General features: G+C 31.6%; 3 protein-coding genes and 2 long non-coding RNA genes across 5 annotated transcripts; 3 read left to right on the top strand and 2 right to left on the bottom strand.

The window, feature by feature from the left end:
• Positions 1-97: 97 nt before the first annotated feature.
• On the top strand, positions 98-2,434 carry LOC131643048 (protein FAR1-RELATED SEQUENCE 5-like). The gene is made up of 5 exons (XM_058913222.1): positions 98-204; positions 293-360; positions 506-578; positions 653-1,406; positions 1,629-2,434. Exons 2-5 carry the CDS (start codon positions 338-340, stop codon positions 2,432-2,434), a joined length of 1,656 nt encoding a protein of 551 aa, XP_058769205.1. The 5' UTR covers positions 98-204; positions 293-337.
• Positions 2,435-2,762: 328 nt separating this feature from the next.
• On the bottom strand, positions 2,763-4,015 carry LOC131606726 (uncharacterized). Its single transcript, XR_009285004.1, has 2 exons — positions 3,577-4,015; positions 2,763-2,995 (listed from the first exon to the last, which is right to left on the bottom strand). It is a non-coding gene; the product is annotated as an uncharacterized LOC131606726 (long non-coding RNA).
• An 820-nt stretch (positions 4,016-4,835) lies between these two features.
• LOC131643131 (protein FAR1-RELATED SEQUENCE 5-like) lies at positions 4,836-7,172 on the top strand. The gene is made up of 5 exons (XM_058913314.1): positions 4,836-4,942; positions 5,031-5,098; positions 5,244-5,316; positions 5,391-6,144; positions 6,367-7,172. The coding sequence occupies exons 2-5, from the start codon at positions 5,076-5,078 to the stop codon at positions 7,170-7,172; spliced, it is 1,656 nt and encodes a 551-aa protein (XP_058769297.1). The 5' UTR covers positions 4,836-4,942; positions 5,031-5,075.
• Positions 7,173-7,500: 328 nt separating this feature from the next.
• Positions 7,501-8,753, bottom strand: LOC131606730 (uncharacterized). The gene is made up of 2 exons (XR_009285005.1): positions 8,315-8,753; positions 7,501-7,733 (listed from the first exon to the last, which is right to left on the bottom strand). It is a non-coding gene; the product is annotated as an uncharacterized LOC131606730 (long non-coding RNA).
• A 6,374-nt stretch (positions 8,754-15,127) lies between these two features.
• LOC131606737 (late embryogenesis abundant protein 6) lies at positions 15,128-15,813 on the top strand. Its single transcript, XM_058878886.1, has 2 exons — positions 15,128-15,286; positions 15,378-15,813. The coding sequence occupies exons 1-2, from the start codon at positions 15,200-15,202 to the stop codon at positions 15,657-15,659; spliced, it is 369 nt and encodes a 122-aa protein (XP_058734869.1). The 5' UTR covers positions 15,128-15,199; the 3' UTR covers positions 15,660-15,813.
• The last annotated feature ends 2,847 nt before the right edge of the window (positions 15,814-18,660 follow it).

Raw genomic sequence — 18,660 nt, forward strand, 5'->3', positions numbered from 1 at the left:
GCACAATTTTTTCATAGTTGCATTGCAATGCAATGGTACTATGATGTGGCATGTCTAGGTAGAGAACTTATTAGAAGGAACTACCATTGGAGATGGTCTTATAGGGTTTTATACTTTGTCTTCAACCTATCATATACTGCCGCCATCTTTTAATAATGAGTACTATCTCAAAGTTTTCTACTATTCATTGACAGAGAAGAAAAGGTATTCACGTGATCTTTTCAACTATTTTTTTATACTTTTCATTCTATTAATGTATTAAATTAATTACTTTTTCTTATTTCTTATGAAGTGTTTGTAATCCGTAATCCGTTGCCGATTTTCTCTCATCGGTACAATGGCTTCTATTTCAATGGAGAGGTAAGAGAGTGTAATGATTTTTAAACCTTTATCTCAATTTTGTTTTGAGTTTTATATTTTATTTTATCTTTAAAGTATTATTTGTTTTATTTTTTATTTAAATTTAAAATTATAATACATGTATTTTATTCTTTTTGAATTAAAGTTTGGGGTCGAGCGAAGATGATGAACCAACACTTAATACTACACAAGGTGTTCATATACTAAAATCGGTGCAGGTAATTATAGTTATTTATATATACATAAATGAGTTATATTTCAATTTCAATTTTAATTTTTTTATTTGTTGTAGACAAATCAAGAGGTTCTAAATTGTGACGAAGAAATCAAACCTAAAGTAGGACAACTTTTTGATTCACTTGAAGATGGTGAAATTTTTTACAAAAAATATGCACACACTGTTGGATTTAGTGTGCGTTGCTCATCAGAAAATAAAAATAAAGATGGTGTTGTACGTTGGAAGTATTTTGTTTGCTCAAAAGAGGGTTACAACCCAAATGTATCAAAAGACAAAGAAGTGACTGAATCAGGAGTTAAACTCAAGAGGAGAAGTCTTACTAGAGAAGGATGTGAGGCAAAAGTTGCTTTCAAACTATTAGAGGGAGGTAAGTATGAGCTAACTCGATTTCAAGAAAGTCATACTCATGTACTTGCCTCTCCTAAAAAGAGACAATTTCTTAGATCGGCAAGAAAAGTGAATCATATTCATAAGAGTATAATGTATGCAAATAGTAGAGCAAATATTGGTCCTTCAAAAACATACCACTTGTTGAAGGAACAACTAGGTGGTTATGAAAATATTGGGTGCACACAGAGAGATCTACAAAATTGTTTTAGAGATTTAAAGACCTTAATTAAAGATTCGGATGCATATGTCTTCATTGATAACTTTAAAAGGAAGCAAGAAATGAATCCATCATTTTATTTTGCATATGAGGTTGATGTTGAAGATCGGTTGAAATATGTTTTCTGGGCAGATGGAATTTGTAGAAAAAATTACTCCTTATTTGGAGATGTGATGTCGTTCGACACTACATATGAAACAAATAAATATTCCATGATATTTGCACCATTTACTGGAGTGAACCATCATAGGCAATCTGTTACTTTTGGAGCTGCCTTCTTAGCAAATGAGAAAGCTGATTCATTCATTTGGTTATTTGAAAAGTTTTTGGAAGCTATGCGAGGAAATAAACCAAATCTTATAATAACAGATCAAGACCCTGCCATGAAAATCGCAATTGAAAAGGTCTTTGATTCTTCTTCACATAGGTTTTGTATGTGGCATATCATGAAAAAAGTTTCTGAAAAGGTGGGTGTTTCCTTGAATTCCAATGATGATTTCAACAATAAATTTAAGTCATGTGTTTGGGGATCAGATACTCCCGACAAATTTGAAGCAACGTGGAAATCCATCATGATTGAGTTTGGATTGGAAAAGAATGAATGGCTTTCACACATGTATAATATTCGAAATATGTGGATCCCAGCTTACTTCAGAGATATATTTTTGGGTGGCATATTGAGAACAACCTCAAGATCAGAAAGTGAAAATTCCTTCTACGGTAACTTTTTAAATCCTACTATTGGTTTGGTTGAATTTTGGATGAGATTTGAGTCTGCTATAGAAGCTCAAAGACATAAAGAGTTACTTGCTGATAATACTTCACTTCACTCTTTACCAATATTAAAATTAAATCGTGGACTAGAGAGGCATGGTAGAGATATTTACACTCGTGAAAACTTTTATATATTTCAAAATGAATTATGGATTGGATGTATAGACTGCGGAGTAGAAAATATAAACCAAAAAGATGGTGTGGATGTATTGCATATAGTTGATAATAGTGAAACAAATGGTAAAGTAAGCGAGTCTTTTATTGGTTTTGATATTCCTAAAGAAGTGAAAATTCATCCACCACAAATTTCAAAGACAAAAGGAAGTGGTAAACGAATTAAAGGAGGAAAAGAAAAGGCTATTGAACAACAACAAAAAAGATCCAGGCTTTGTAAAGCATGTGGCCAATATGCATATCATGATACTCGTAATTGTCCTACGAAATCATCTGCCTAAGATAGAACTCTTAGTCTTGTTTTTGAGTTTGAAAGAATTGCTTTTTCTTTTCTTGCTATCTGTTGGAATTATTTATTTATAAGGATCTATTTTGTTTTATAGATAATTCAATTTAGAACATAAAGCAATTTTATTTAAGTTTAAATTTGTTGTTTTATTTGATTTCTAGTTTGAAAATCATCCTTCTTTTTTAATATGTTAATTTTATAAGCCACATCTTATACGCAAACTCAAGTTCTTGGAATTTTTAAAGAATTTATGGCTCATAGAATGAAAAAGTATATATATTTATGTACATAATAATAATACTGCTTATACAAAAAAAAGAAAAAACTAACTTTGTGCTCAGACTTCATTCATTTGTACAATAAATAAGAATAAGTACATTATACATTGAGATAACTAGTCAAAGTACAATATCTATATGAAGAGAAATTGTCTAGATTGATTTTGTTTCAATGTTTGAACTTGATCCTCTTTTTTTGCTTCAGTGTTTGATTTTGCCACTCATTTTTGCCCCATTGCTTGGTCTTGCTTTGTTATTTCTAGTTTGTTCTCTACCTGTCATTGTAGTAAACTTGTCATTATGTATTAAACAATGCAATTTAATAACACTTGTAATCTGAATTAGTTACAGTAAATGCAATATAAACTAGTTCAATTTTATCCTATAAAATAATCATAGCATAACACTATTTGTAAATCCAGTTACAGTATCCTAATTAATATTTGATCACCTCATTGAGAGGTAAATGAATCATAAACCAACACAAATAAATGGATGCAGCAAACTGAAATTTAAATATCTAGCAAACAAGCAAAGAAAATGATGAAATATCAAGATCATATGAATAAATTAACGGGAAAAAATAAATGCATGAAAAGGTTATAATTAGACACATGAAATCAGTAAACAAAATTCAAATAGGGAGAGACATACTACTAGAAGTTTAAAACTTTAGTATCAATTTAAAAATTAAGAGAAAGATCTACAGAGGCATAATATTTCCACGAGACATCAAGGCACTTGACATTTTAACAAACACTTGGAGGGCATAATTTAGTTCTTCAAATAATTATGGTAAACAAGATGTAGAAACAACTAATTCTCCAAACAATTAACTAGAAAACAAATATTTTACCTATTCGTGAATCTAGAGCTGGTATTTTCGATATGTATGCTGAAATTGTTATTTTGTGAATCGATGAACAACAATCTTTCAAAATAAGCATTGTCGATATTCTTTACCATTGATTTAAGTTGTAAAACTGGATCGGCGATGATTTTATTCATATCTTGAGATTTCTTCTTGACATCATCAAAGAATCAGAAAAATAAAGTCGAATTGGTGAGAAATACGTATTCGGACCGGTTGAGTTTGGGGCGTAGCCATCAAGATGCAATTGAAGATATTCCTATTCGAGTTCTTCTGGTTGTGCCCTTTGCTGCAAGATGTTGAGCCACTTTGTTGAAGAATTGTAAGTTGCTTACGGTGGGTTGCCCCATTGAGATAAAGCTTTAAAAATCATTACACTCTCTTACCTCTCCATTGAAATAGAAGCCATTGTACCGATGAGAGAAAATCGGCAACGGATTACGGATTACAAACACTTCATAAGAAATAAGAAAAAGTAACAAATTTAATACATTAATAGAATGAAAAGTATAAAAAAATAGTTGAAAAGATCACGTGAATACCTTTTCTTCTCTGTCAATGAATAGTAGAAAACTTTGAGATAGTACTCATTATTAAAAGATGGCGGCAGTATATGATAGGTTGAAGACAAACACAGTGTAATTTTAGAAAATAAAATAATTTTTCGGTAAGGAAAGATTACCGTGTTCTTGAATTAGAATTTTAAAATCTGAATCGTTAATTATATCTTGCGGTTGATATTTGTAGTTCTCATTTCTCACAAAAGTTATCAGTTCTCACCGGATACGCTCCCTATATATAGGAGCGTATCCGGTGAGAACTGATAACTTTTGTGAGAAATGAGAACTACAAATATCAACCGCAAGATATAATTAACGATTCAGATTTTAAAATTCTAATTCAAGAACACGGTAATCTTTCCTTACCGAAAAATTATTTTATTTTCTAAAATTACACTGTGTAATAAATTGAGTCTCCCTTTAAGCTTAGAGCATCTCCAATGGTGCAACCCATTTTTGGGTTCTTTATGGGTCCCACTAGCCACATCATCTTAAAATAATTTTTATAATTTTTATTTTAATTGTATAATTCTAAAAAGTTATTATTGGGCCCACAACTTTACCTCATAAACTAATTTGATTGGGTAGCACAATTTTTTCATAGTTGCATTGCAATGCAATGGTACTATGATGTGGCATGTCTAGGTAGAGAACTTATTAGAAGGAACTACCATTGGAGATGGTCTTATAGGGTTTTATACTTTGTCTTCAACCTATCATATACTGCCGCCATCTTTTAATAATGAGTACTATCTCAAAGTTTTCTACTATTCATTGACAGAGAAGAAAAGGTATTCACGTGATCTTTTCAACTATTTTTTTATACTTTTCATTCTATTAATGTATTAAATTAATTACTTTTTCTTATTTCTTATGAAGTGTTTGTAATCCGTAATCCGTTGCCGATTTTCTCTCATCGGTACAATGGCTTCTATTTCAATGGAGAGGTAAGAGAGTGTAATGATTTTTAAACCTTTATCTCAATTTTGTTTTGAGTTTTATATTTTATTTTATCTTTAAAGTATTATTTGTTTTATTTTTTATTTAAATTTAAAATTATAATACATGTATTTTATTCTTTTTGAATTAAAGTTTGGGGTCGAGCGAAGATGATGAACCAACACTTAATACTACACAAGGTGTTCATATACTAAAATCGGTGCAGGTAATTATAGTTATTTATATATACATAAATGAGTTATATTTCAATTTCAATTTTAATTTTTTTATTTGTTGTAGACAAATCAAGAGGTTCTAAATTGTGACGAAGAAATCAAACCTAAAGTAGGACAACTTTTTGATTCACTTGAAGATGGTGAAATTTTTTACAAAAAATATGCACACACTGTTGGATTTAGTGTGCGTTGCTCATCAGAAAATAAAAATAAAGATGGTGTTGTACGTTGGAAGTATTTTGTTTGCTCAAAAGAGGGTTACAACCCAAATGTATCAAAAGACAAAGAAGTGACTGAATCAGGAGTTAAACTCAAGAGGAGAAGTCTTACTAGAGAAGGATGTGAGGCAAAAGTTGCTTTCAAACTATTAGAGGGAGGTAAGTATGAGCTAACTCGATTTCAAGAAAGTCATACTCATGTACTTGCCTCTCCTAAAAAGAGACAATTTCTTAGATCGGCAAGAAAAGTGAATCATATTCATAAGAGTATAATGTATGCAAATAGTAGAGCAAATATTGGTCCTTCAAAAACATACCACTTGTTGAAGGAACAACTAGGTGGTTATGAAAATATTGGGTGCACACAGAGAGATCTACAAAATTGTTTTAGAGATTTAAAGACCTTAATTAAAGATTCGGATGCATATGTCTTCATTGATAACTTTAAAAGGAAGCAAGAAATGAATCCATCATTTTATTTTGCATATGAGGTTGATGTTGAAGATCGGTTGAAATATGTTTTCTGGGCAGATGGAATTTGTAGAAAAAATTACTCCTTATTTGGAGATGTGATGTCGTTCGACACTACATATGAAACAAATAAATATTCCATGATATTTGCACCATTTACTGGAGTGAACCATCATAGGCAATCTGTTACTTTTGGAGCTGCCTTCTTAGCAAATGAGAAAGCTGATTCATTCATTTGGTTATTTGAAAAGTTTTTGGAAGCTATGCGAGGAAATAAACCAAATCTTATAATAACAGATCAAGACCCTGCCATGAAAATCGCAATTGAAAAGGTCTTTGATTCTTCTTCACATAGGTTTTGTATGTGGCATATCATGAAAAAAGTTTCTGAAAAGGTGGGTGTTTCCTTGAATTCCAATGATGATTTCAACAATAAATTTAAGTCATGTGTTTGGGGATCAGATACTCCCGACAAATTTGAAGCAACGTGGAAATCCATCATGATTGAGTTTGGATTGGAAAAGAATGAATGGCTTTCACACATGTATAATATTCGAAATATGTGGATCCCAGCTTACTTCAGAGATATATTTTTGGGTGGCATATTGAGAACAACCTCAAGATCAGAAAGTGAAAATTCCTTCTACGGTAACTTTTTAAATCCTACTATTGGTTTGGTTGAATTTTGGATGAGATTTGAGTCTGCTATAGAAGCTCAAAGACATAAAGAGTTACTTGCTGATAATACTTCACTTCACTCTTTACCAATATTAAAATTAAATCGTGGACTAGAGAGGCATGGTAGAGATATTTACACTCGTGAAAACTTTTATATATTTCAAAATGAATTATGGATTGGATGTATAGACTGCGGAGTAGAAAATATAAACCAAAAAGATGGTGTGGATGTATTGCATATAGTTGATAATAGTGAAACAAATGGTAAAGTAAGCGAGTCTTTTATTGGTTTTGATATTCCTAAAGAAGTGAAAATTCATCCACCACAAATTTCAAAGACAAAAGGAAGTGGTAAACGAATTAAAGGAGGAAAAGAAAAGGCTATTGAACAACAACAAAAAAGATCCAGGCTTTGTAAAGCATGTGGCCAATATGCATATCATGATACTCGTAATTGTCCTACGAAATCATCTGCCTAAGATAGAACTCTTAGTCTTGTTTTTGAGTTTGAAAGAATTGCTTTTTCTTTTCTTGCTATCTGTTGGAATTATTTATTTATAAGGATCTATTTTGTTTTATAGATAATTCAATTTAGAACATAAAGCAATTTTATTTAAGTTTAAATTTGTTGTTTTATTTGATTTCTAGTTTGAAAATCATCCTTCTTTTTTAATATGTTAATTTTATAAGCCACATCTTATACGCAAACTCAAGTTCTTGGAATTTTTAAAGAATTTATGGCTCATAGAATGAAAAAGTATATATATTTATGTACATAATAATAATACTGCTTATACAAAAAAAAGAAAAAACTAACTTTGTGCTCAGACTTCATTCATTTGTACAATAAATAAGAATAAGTACATTATACATTGAGATAACTAGTCAAAGTACAATATCTATATGAAGAGAAATTGTCTAGATTGATTTTGTTTCAATGTTTGAACTTGATCCTCTTTTTTTGCTTCAGTGTTTGATTTTGCCACTCATTTTTGCCCCATTGCTTGGTCTTGCTTTGTTATTTCTAGTTTGTTCTCTACCTGTCATTGTAGTAAACTTGTCATTATGTATTAAACAATGCAATTTAATAACACTTGTAATCTGAATTAGTTACAGTAAATGCAATATAAACTAGTTCAATTTTATCCTATAAAATAATCATAGCATAACACTATTTGTAAATCCAGTTACAGTATCCTAATTAATATTTGATCACCTCATTGAGAGGTAAATGAATCATAAACCAACACAAATAAATGGATGCAGCAAACTGAAATTTAAATATCTAGCAAACAAGCAAAGAAAATGATGAAATATCAAGATCATATGAATAAATTAACGGGAAAAAATAAATGCATGAAAAGGTTATAATTAGACACATGAAATCAGTAAACAAAATTCAAATAGGGAGAGACATACTACTAGAAGTTTAAAACTTTAGTATCAATTTAAAAATTAAGAGAAAGATCTACAGAGGCATAATATTTCCACGAGACATCAAGGCACTTGACATTTTAACAAACACTTGGAGGGCATAATTTAGTTCTTCAAATAATTATGGTAAACAAGATGTAGAAACAACTAATTCTCCAAACAATTAACTAGAAAACAAATATTTTACCTATTCGTGAATCTAGAGCTGGTATTTTCGATATGTATGCTGAAATTGTTATTTTGTGAATCGATGAACAACAATCTTTCAAAATAAGCATTGTCGATATTCTTTACCATTGATTTAAGTTGTAAAACTGGATCGGCGATGATTTTATTCATATCTTGAGATTTCTTCTTGACATCATCAAAGAATCAGAAAAATAAAGTCGAATTGGTGAGAAATACGTATTCGGACCGGTTGAGTTTGGGGCGTAGCCATCAAGATGCAATTGAAGATATTCCTATTCGAGTTCTTCTGGTTGTGCCCTTTGCTGCAAGATGTTGAGCCACTTTGTTGAAGAATTGTAAGTTGCTTACGGTGGGTTGCCCCATTGAGATAAAGCTTTAAAAATCATTACACTCTCTTACCTCTCCATTGAAATAGAAGCCATTGTACCGATGAGAGAAAATCGGCAACGGATTACGGATTACAAACACTTCATAAGAAATAAGAAAAAGTAACAAATTTAATACATTAATAGAATGAAAAGTATAAAAAAATAGTTGAAAAGATCACGTGAATACCTTTTCTTCTCTGTCAATGAATAGTAGAAAACTTTGAGATAGTACTCATTATTAAAAGATGGCGGCAGTATATGATAGGTTGAAGACAAACACAGTGTAATTTTAGAAAATAAAATAATTTTTCGGTAAGGAAAGATTACCGTGTTCTTGAATTAGAATTTTAAAATCTGAATCGTTAATTATATCTTGCGGTTGATATTTGTAGTTCTCATTTCTCACAAAAGTTATCAGTTCTCACCGGATACGCTCCCTATATATATATATATATATATATATATATATATATATATATATATATATATATATATATAGTTAAAAAAAAATTCCCCCCTCTCCTCCCTTCATTTGAACCAAACATATATATAATTAAAAAAAATCATCAAATGCCCTCCCCTTCTCTTCCCTCCATTAAAATCACTCTCCTCCCCTCCCCTCCCCTCGTTTGATCCAAACTGACCCTTAAAAATATACTACGTTGTCTTTCTACGCCCAATATTTTTTATACGGAATAGATACATATCTTTTAGTGATGCACAGTTGTAAGAAAAAAAACTATTAAAAAAAGATGAATATAAATATACAGTGTAGGTGTATAAGTGCATGTGCATGGATCCTGAGTCCAAGTGTATAATCAAGTGTCAAAATAGCTTTTTTTTTTTTATATAAAAGAATCAAGATTTTAGTAAAAGTGGTTGTTAATTATAACCGTTGTCATTTTTACTCACTCAACGAAAGTTTAAAATGTCATTAAAATTTGAATTTTAAAATTTAGAGCATTAAATATATAATATATTTTCTATGAAACACATTAAAATAAATGTTAAAAAAAATTAAATTTTAAAATATAGATTGATATGTTACAGGGATTGAACTTCGGACGCGCCTTAATATTAACACACATATGCCCAATTTTAGAACCACGCAAACTTGAAAAGAAAAAAAAAATCAATGTACGAAATTATTAGGATGTGTTTGTTTGATGGATTAAATTTACAATTTCTAGAATGTTATTCTTAGGAATGTTATTACTCTGAATATAATTTCTATCAAATTATTTGGCAAGTTTTTTAGGTTCTTAAGAATATTTTAAAATTTTAAAAATAATATAAATCTGAGTAGTTATAATTGGTTACTTTTTATTCTTATGGGAATGTAAGATTTCCACCCTTTGACATAAGAGTAAATCTTTAAAATTTTATGAGTAAATTATATTCCAAGGAATAAAATGTACTTAGGAATAATTTGTTAAAATTTAAAACAAACATGAGAATATGAGATTTCTAACCTCACATTTCTGAGAATCCTATTCGAATCCATCAAACAAACACCCCTTTATGGAGATTGGAATCTGAATGATTATGTTTAAATATTCAAGCCCAACCATTTCCTTCTCCCTTCCCTTTTTTATTTCAGAGCAAACAAAGCTCATGAGCATACTCTTGTCTCAACATTTTTCAAGTTTTTTCAAAACTTTTACTCAATTGCATTCAAGTTTAGCACATCTCTCGAGTTCTACTCCACTAGATTCCATCTAAGATCATCAATCTCCCATATTTAGTAAGTTTCTCATTTCCTTACCTTTTTTTATTTAAGAAGCATGCATTACCTAAATAGATTATATGTATGATACATTAGGTTAAATGCAATAGACATGTCATATTTATTTTATCCTAAATTGTTTTGCTTTGAAATTTTGAATCTTTGTTGTTTAAGGTTCATATGCTTTATTTCTACTTCATCTGAACCCTTAGTCCGGATAACAAAAATCCAGATTTACCTATTTTATGTTTTTTGGTTTGGTTTTCCAATAGCTTATTTGATTATGACATTTTTTTCTTGTTTGATTATAGGAAAAATGGCTGACAACCAATAAAGAATGAGACATGATAGAGTGACTCAACATGCTTCCGTTCATAGGGAGAAAGTTAGACTCTTACGACCCACAATTAGGGAAACTTCATTTAATGTTGAACCATCAGCTTCCTAGGTTCATCTTTCTCTAACATCGTCTTCCTAGATTCATGTGTCTCCAACTCATCATGAAGCCCTTGTTGGCCTAGAAGCCCATGTTGCACCTGACGTGCACAATAATTTTTGGGAGACCCCTTAGATATTTTACTACTACCTATGTATACAAACCATTTAGCTAGGCATGTGTGGCATGTAAAGGTAGCATAAATCTTTAATTACTCTTTTAAACACTTGTGTTATAATAATTGAACTGTCTAAAGAGGATGTATTTAATTTTTGCAGTATCGTGATAAGTTGAAATGTATTGACCACAGTAGGAAGGTTGTAAAGTTGTCGCAGCCTAAGGAACCATGGTTTCACGATGTCTTGCAAACTGAAGGATTTATGTAGGACTGGATATGGTTATATCAACCACGATTTATTGTTTGCGTTTATGGAGCGATGACACGCAAAGTCCTCTTCATTTTATCTTATGATTAGTGAGATGACTATCATACTTGATGATGTCTCATGCCTCCTACATCTTCCAATAACGAGAAGATTATTATATTACTCCAAAATCAATAAACCTTATTTGTTGGACAAAATAGTAATATATTTAGGAGTTAGCTAGTTATTCCAAATACTAGGAAAGACCAAATCCACTAACAAGACCTGACGATCATTAAGAAAATCGTGGGTGCGAAGAATAGAATACACTGAGGCCACTGAGTAAAAACCGTCTTTAGAGTGGCGCCACCACCACTTATCAGACTAGGAAGAATGAGTAAACTTCCTAACAACTAAGAGAAGATCATTTATCCACGCATACTCACGCTAAAACATATGAACTTTACTCCACTTGAAATCCCAAACCTAAGATTGCCACTTCCACCTACCGACATCCCCCACAAAACACTTCTTCTACTCGAAGATAGAAAAAAGTCGTGGTAACCTACCTTTGAGAGGAATCACACCCACCCAAGAATCACTCTAGAACTTAGTGAAAAGATTATAACAAATTTCTTAACAACATTATTCTAAAACCAGTATGGGGCTCCTCCCATTTCTACCTAGGAGATACACGCCTCTCCATCAACGAGATGCAGTGAGAAGAGATGCAACTCTTCCTCTTGGGACAGAAGCAATCGCAATAACTCCATATCTAATAGAGAGGATATCCTGCCATAAATTTGAAACACCCAAAATTGTTTGCCACCTCCATTTACCCAACAAAGCCAGATTAATTAGCTGGAGGTCACAAACACCTAAGCCACCAAACCTCTTGGGCTTATAAACATCAGACCACCTAACTCAAACAATCTTAGAGCCCCCTCTAACACCACCCCACAAAAACATTCTTTAAAAGCTCGCAATATTCTTCCAAACCTTAACAGACATCTTCAAAAAAGATAAAGGGAAAATGAGAATATCATTAAGAATAAAATAGAGAAGAATCACCCACCCTCCTAGAGATATATACCTATGCCTCAAAGAGTGAATCCGCCTAATGATAAGGCTAACTAAAGGTTCACATGTAGAAGACAGTCGAGGAATCATCCTACTGGAAGATTCGAATACTTGAACGGGAGAGTCTCTCTTTGACAGTGAAGAAAATCTCAAGCAAGGCCAAGGAAAGTGGGATCAAAATTTAATCCAATGAGACTGATCTTGGAAAAATTCACCTGAATACCTAAGGCTTGCTCAAAAAAACCAAAAATAGTCTTGATGGACCAGAGGTTTTCATAGGAGTACTACGCTGTAATAATCGTATCATCCGCATACTGAAGAAGAAAGACAATCAAGTCTGAGTAACCCACGTGAAGACTTTAGAAAGAATGTTGATCCACAACCCTAGACAACAATGCACAAATGCCTTCAACTACCAATAGAAAGAGGAAAAGAGTCAGAGGTCCGCCTTGATTCAATTCCCTTTGGATACTTATTTCTTGAGTTGGACAACGATTAACCAAGATTGCAAGATTAATAGAAAAAAATAGGAAAATTCAACTTAGCATTAAAATCAAATATAGAGAGAATATAATCCTAAAAAGATCCACTAACCTAGTCATAAGGTTTCTCAAAAATAACTTTAAAAATGAAGCAAGAATTTTTACTCATTCACGATTACAACCTCATTTACTATGAATCTACCTTTTAGGAAGGATGACTGGTTAGAAGAAATAAGCTTATCCATAACACCTGCGAGCCTACCCATTAAACTTTAGCCAGGAGTGTACAAAGCGACCCTACCAAGGAGATAAACCAAAAGTCTCTCATTTGAGATGAAGAATCTACCTTAGGAATCGAGGTCACAAAAATAGGATAAACCACGAGGAAGAGAAAAAAACGGGTGGAACTGCTCGAACATAGTCCCAATCTCATTCCTAAAAAGAGGCCAAAACCTCCTTAAAAAGGAGAAATTGAATCCATCTGGTCCAAGACTCTTGTTACCATCACAAAAAGAAATTTCCCAATCGATCTCAGAAAAGGGAAAGGGGGTTTTGAGACTAGCACAATCATCCTCTGAGAGAGATCGAAAAGGGACCTCATCGAACCTGGGTCGATCCATGATAGGTTCACTAAAGTGATTAGAGAAGTAATTAACCACCTTTGGACAGATCTCCAAAACCTCTTCCACCCAAGCATCTCCTACCCTAAAAGCTAAAATTGCATTCCTTTTAGATCGACTATTGATGCAAGCATGAAAGTAACAATTATTTGCAATACCCTCCTGAAGCCACTTAACTTTAGCCCTCTAAAAAAGCTAGGCATCTTTAATTAATCCGAAGAAGATACTACAGATATGACACCACCTTCTTCCTATAGTCAATCTCCCCCACAAAAATCCCCTACTTAACTTTAGCATTTAGAGTATTTACCTATTTGCTCAAGGAAGCAATTTGAAACAAGATCACCAAAAACTTGATGATTCCAAGATTTTAAAGCACCTTTAAGTAGGGGTGTTCTAAACCGAACATGACAAATAGAAAACTGCTAACCAAACCAAACCAAACTGAAACTGCTAACCAAATCAAACCAAAGCACCTTTTGGTCATTTTTTTAATAAAACCGTGTGATTCAGTTCGGTTTACGGTTTGTATTTTATAAACTGAACTAAAGCAAACCAAACCGCATTATGTTATAATCCAAACTTCACTTAACCCACTTTCAACTCAAACTCAAACCTATTATGCCTTAGCCTTACGGTTACGTTTTTAATGCACCTATTTTTCTCTAATCTCTCATCTCTTTTGCTATTTCTTTTTCATCTTCTCTAATCTTTATTCTCATCTGTTCTTTCTATTTCATTATAATGTTTTTCATATTTGTTTATTCTATTATTTTGTATCTTTATTTCACTTTTCTTTAATCTTATTTTTGTATATCAAATGGAAAGTTATTGCCAAATATGATGAATTTTGTTGTAATTTGATAATACATAAATGATTAAATACAAAACTATCTTGTCATTTATATGTGTATGTATGACTCAATAAGTTTTTTGTAAAAAATCGAACCAACCGAACCAACCCAAACTGCATTGGTTTGATTTGATTTGGCTCAGTTTTATTTTTAAAACTCAATTGAATCAAATCAAACCAAACCGTACACTCTTTTCTCTTGTAGTTCAAATGATTTTTTATGTCAAAATGGCTCAAACCGCACCGCAAACACTCATACTGGATATTTCTTTTTTAAGACAAAAACTTTACAACCAAAGAATTGAGAGTTATTCCAACTACTCAACATTAACTTGGAGAAAAAAAGGACGAGAAAGCCAATAATTATTGAAACGGGGAGGCTTAAGACCCCTCAACTTATTTGAATATGAGAGAATAATAGGACAATGACCCATCTCTAAACATTAAAACTATTAAGAGTAACACAAAGTACTATGTATATCTATTTGAGTAATTCAGAATGATAATTAAAATTAGCGAGTGAGAATTTATGAACACATCATTTATTTATATTTAAAAATAATTAAATACATAAATTCATAAACATTTAAAAATATATAATTGTCTTCTATTTTAAGAGAGAAAGAGACATGAGTACTCTACATAGACTAAACCGTAAAATTTTATTTGTTGAACTGAACTATCCTCACCGCTAATGACCAAATACTCACATTTAATGTTTTATTACACATTCAGATATGGTGAACATTCGTGGCAGACAGTGGCTGGAACATCTCTGCATGTTTAACAAATGGTGCCAAGATTGCATTGCCTTCTATGTAGAACATTTAGGATTTTATTGTGTTGTCTAATTTCGTTTATATCCAATCTTCAATGGCCAAGAATGCATATAAATAGTCCATCCCTTTCACATATACATCCAATATTACCACCTTCTATGTTCATTGAAGACCATGCAGTCTACAATGGAGAAACTGAAAAACAAGGCTAGTGCTGCCAAGAAACAAGTCGACATATATAAAGCTAAAATAGACGAGAAGGTCACTTTCTTTTTTTAATCAAATGCATTAATGTTTATATAGTATTAGAATATGATATTTATTTATGACAATAATGATGATAATAATACAGACAGAGAAAGCAAGGGCAAGAACTAAGGAAGAGGAAGTGGTAGCACATGAACGTGCAAAAGCTAAGGAAGCAAAAGCAAAGATGGAGCTACATGAAGCTAAAGGCAAGCATGCTGCAGAGAAGCTAAGCACCAAACAAGCACATTATTATGGTACTCAGCAGCCACATGGGGACTACTACGAAGGAAACCAGCCATTTGGGTCAATTCCCAAACCTGGAACCACTGCTCCTACTTATCCACTAGGAGGAAAAAACATTCTAAGGAATAATAACCACATATAGCATATATATGTCTCTCTTTTTTCTCTCGTTATTTAGTCATATATATGTACTTAGGATCGTTTGCAGTTTCAAGTTAACTATAATAGTGCTTTTTGCTATTGTACCATACGAGAAAATTAAAGCTTGAAAAGAAATTTAAACTTAAGGTTTCAAATAGTTTATGCCCTTTAAATAGAATTTGGATGTTAAAAAATCTAAAGCATAACAAGTACTAGCTTTAACATAGTAGTATTTTAAAAAAATTTCCTGACTTGGGGATTAGCTTGTATTCGAGTAGAATACACTCAAAACCGCATGGTAAATTTACTTGTTTACCACATGGTAAATTTACTTGTTTCAACTATCTTTGATGGTGTCAATTTAAGGGGCCAATAAATTTAGGCTTTAGCTCTATAATAAAAGGGTTTAAAATAATTTTAAAAAAATAAGGCTTCAAATACATAGGAAGGCCCCAAAATTTGAAAAAGTGCTATAAGGCCCCAAATAAAATAAAAAAATTTAATTTTAAAAATAGAATAAAATCAAAAAATTGTTAAATTAGTTTTTTTTAAAATTAACAAAAAATAAATTAAAAATTCTGTTAAAAAATTTCAGCCCGTGATACATATGCTTGAAGGTACTTTCCACCATACCCCTCTCCTGTTAGTATTCAATATTCTCTAATTTAATAACTTGGTAAACAAGGTTGGCAGTAGGTGCTAAATGTTAACATTGTTGTGTTGTTTTAATTGATTTGAATTTGGATTTAGCTTTATGTATCAAGCTGTGGTTTTATTTTATGTTTCTTCAAAATTAGTTTTTCTTTGATATGAATAAAGATTACACAATTGTTTTGTTTTGTTTTGGATAAAGTTTGTTTGAGAATAGTAATCAAATTTTATGTACAAAAATGCATGAGTATGATAGACTTCGTGCGTGTATGATTACAAGAGTGTTTATGGTCTAATTATGTGAGATTATGAATGAATCTCCAATTCTTGGGCTGGAATATTTATAATATTAATAGGTGGCTTCACGGTGCAGGCAAAGCTTTGCTGAACGGAAAAAGATAGAGTGTGCTACAGGAAATGAAGTTTCTATGAGTTTTTGAAATAAAATAAGGCCCCTTCAATGGGGAAAAAATGCATTATGCAAAGGGCCTAAAATTTTAGGGCCCAATATAAATCTCAATAATTGGGGGCTCAATATAATAGGGCTTTAATGGGGCCAAATAATTAGGGTTTTTAATTATAGGGCTTGTTTGACAGCTCTATCTTTAATTGGCTTGATTTTGATTTGATATTTCAATAGGAGCAGATAAAGGTTAAGAAAGATGGCATTCTATCTGTGCCTTTTGAAAAAGCACACGGAATAGATTCGACTTCACTTAGGGTGTGTTTGTTTCAAGGTTAAAAGAATTATTCATTCACTTAGGGTGTGTTTGTTTCAAGATTAAAAAAATCATTCATTGGAATGATATTTTCAACTTATGTATTTGGTAAAATTTAGTTTCTTAAAAATAATGATAAAATTTACTTAATTTAAAAATAGATAAAAATAAAAAATATTAATTAATAAACGTGAGTGATAAAGGGAAGTTAGAGTTGGTTGAACTTATTTTTATGGGAATGTTATATTTCCATCCTTAAAACTTTGAAATAAGAATAGAAAAATCATGTGCAAATAAGAATTTTGAGAATAAAAAATATTTTGGAATAATTTTAAAAAAAATATCCATTACAATATTTTTTCCAACCTTCAAACAAACACAAATAGCATTCTATTTATGCCTTTTGAAAAAGCACACGGAATAGATTAGACTTCACCTCAGTTGAAGATACATAATCATAATTTTTAGCATACGCTAACTATTAGATCTGATCGGACAGTGATTTTATGAAGAGAGTTTCAACCGTATATCATATATAAAATCCATTAGACATTATTTATGTTATTCTTTCATTCACATATTCAAATTATTTTTTCAATCGCTGAAATGGCTGAAATGCTAACCTTATTAATCTACCTTCGTTCCGTCATATCAGAAGCTCATTCGACTGTATTAGAGCTAAGTTCATTCGTTTTCCTCTATTTTTGGTTCTTGTACGAACCAATGGCATAGTTTGTGGAAATCGACATCTCATTATCACAAAGTTTCACTAAAAATCAGTGTCTCTTCACTACAACTCGAGAAGGATCATTCTTGTATTCTCTCTCTCATATTGCAAATTGAATTCCCCAAACAATGGTGTCATACCCCAAAATTTTCCTTCCACATTTCAATGTTCAAACTCAGCTAATTGTCAAGAGCTCAAAACAACTCAAGGATTGGTTATACACACTTTCTCCTAATCAAGGGTCCTCAAACTAGGGTTTTGGATTTCTCTTAAGGGAAGAGGATGTATAAAGGTCTCAAGTGAATTTTATATGGTCTATTATGATTCAAATTACCTCCATGACAAATTTCAAGTCTTAGTTCACAAGTTTGCCCAGTCAAATGTTCAAATAGTCAACAATCGACTAGTTTGACCTAAAAGTCAACTGGGGTTAACATACAATCAAAACTCCTGATTTTTGGTCAACATCAATATTTTGAAGTAATATTCATCATTTTATCAAGGGTTGATCGTGATTCATCAAGAAAAGTTCAGAAATCAACAAAACTCAAAGTTTCTAAATTAGGGTTTTTTGACTAAAAGTCAACTAAACTTTGACCACCCATAACTTTCACATGGTTCATCAGAAATTTCCCAACCAAAACTCATTTTGAAGTAAATTAAATTTTCTACAACTTTGTCTCTCAAAAGCCAAGGCAAAAAATGCTTCATTTGAGAGATATGAATCAAAACATTACAGGTCTTTTTGAAAGTCAACCAAAAGCTGTTTTTTTGTCAAAGGCAATATAATTAAGATAAAATATCCAAATGCAAAAAAGGTTCCAAAGTGGCTTGTAGAAGACATATTGGGCTTTTCAAAAAGTCCTAGAACACTTCCATGCCTTAAATATTGAGGGAGATATGCT

The sequence above is a fragment of the Vicia villosa genome, linkage group LG1 (assembly GCF_029867415.1).
Source record: "Vicia villosa cultivar HV-30 ecotype Madison, WI linkage group LG1, Vvil1.0, whole genome shotgun sequence".
Classification (NCBI taxonomy): domain Eukaryota; kingdom Viridiplantae; phylum Streptophyta; class Magnoliopsida; order Fabales; family Fabaceae; genus Vicia; species Vicia villosa.

What these genes read in the sequence shown, in the direction of transcription:
- LOC131643131 (XM_058913314.1), top strand. Translation starts at nt 5,076, where the DNA reads ATGGCTTCTATTTCAATGGAGAG. An exon ending in GCTTCTATTTCAATGGAGAG is followed by an intron (nt 5,099 to 5,243) that starts GTAAGAGAGTGT and finishes TTTGAATTAAAG; the next exon opens with TTTGGGGTCGAGCGAAGATG. An exon ending in ATATACTAAAATCGGTGCAG is followed by an intron (nt 5,317 to 5,390) that starts GTAATTATAGTT and finishes TATTTGTTGTAG; the next exon opens with ACAAATCAAGAGGTTCTAAA.
- LOC131643048 (XM_058913222.1), top strand. Translation starts at nt 338, where the DNA reads ATGGCTTCTATTTCAATGGAGAG. An exon ending in GCTTCTATTTCAATGGAGAG is followed by an intron (nt 361 to 505) that starts GTAAGAGAGTGT and finishes TTTGAATTAAAG; the next exon opens with TTTGGGGTCGAGCGAAGATG. An exon ending in ATATACTAAAATCGGTGCAG is followed by an intron (nt 579 to 652) that starts GTAATTATAGTT and finishes TATTTGTTGTAG; the next exon opens with ACAAATCAAGAGGTTCTAAA.
- LOC131606737 (XM_058878886.1), top strand. Translation starts at nt 15,200, where the DNA reads ATGCAGTCTACAATGGAGAAACTGAAAAACAAGGCTAGTGCTGCCAAG. An exon ending in AAGCTAAAATAGACGAGAAG is followed by an intron (nt 15,287 to 15,377) that starts GTCACTTTCTTT and finishes ATAATAATACAG; the next exon opens with ACAGAGAAAGCAAGGGCAAG.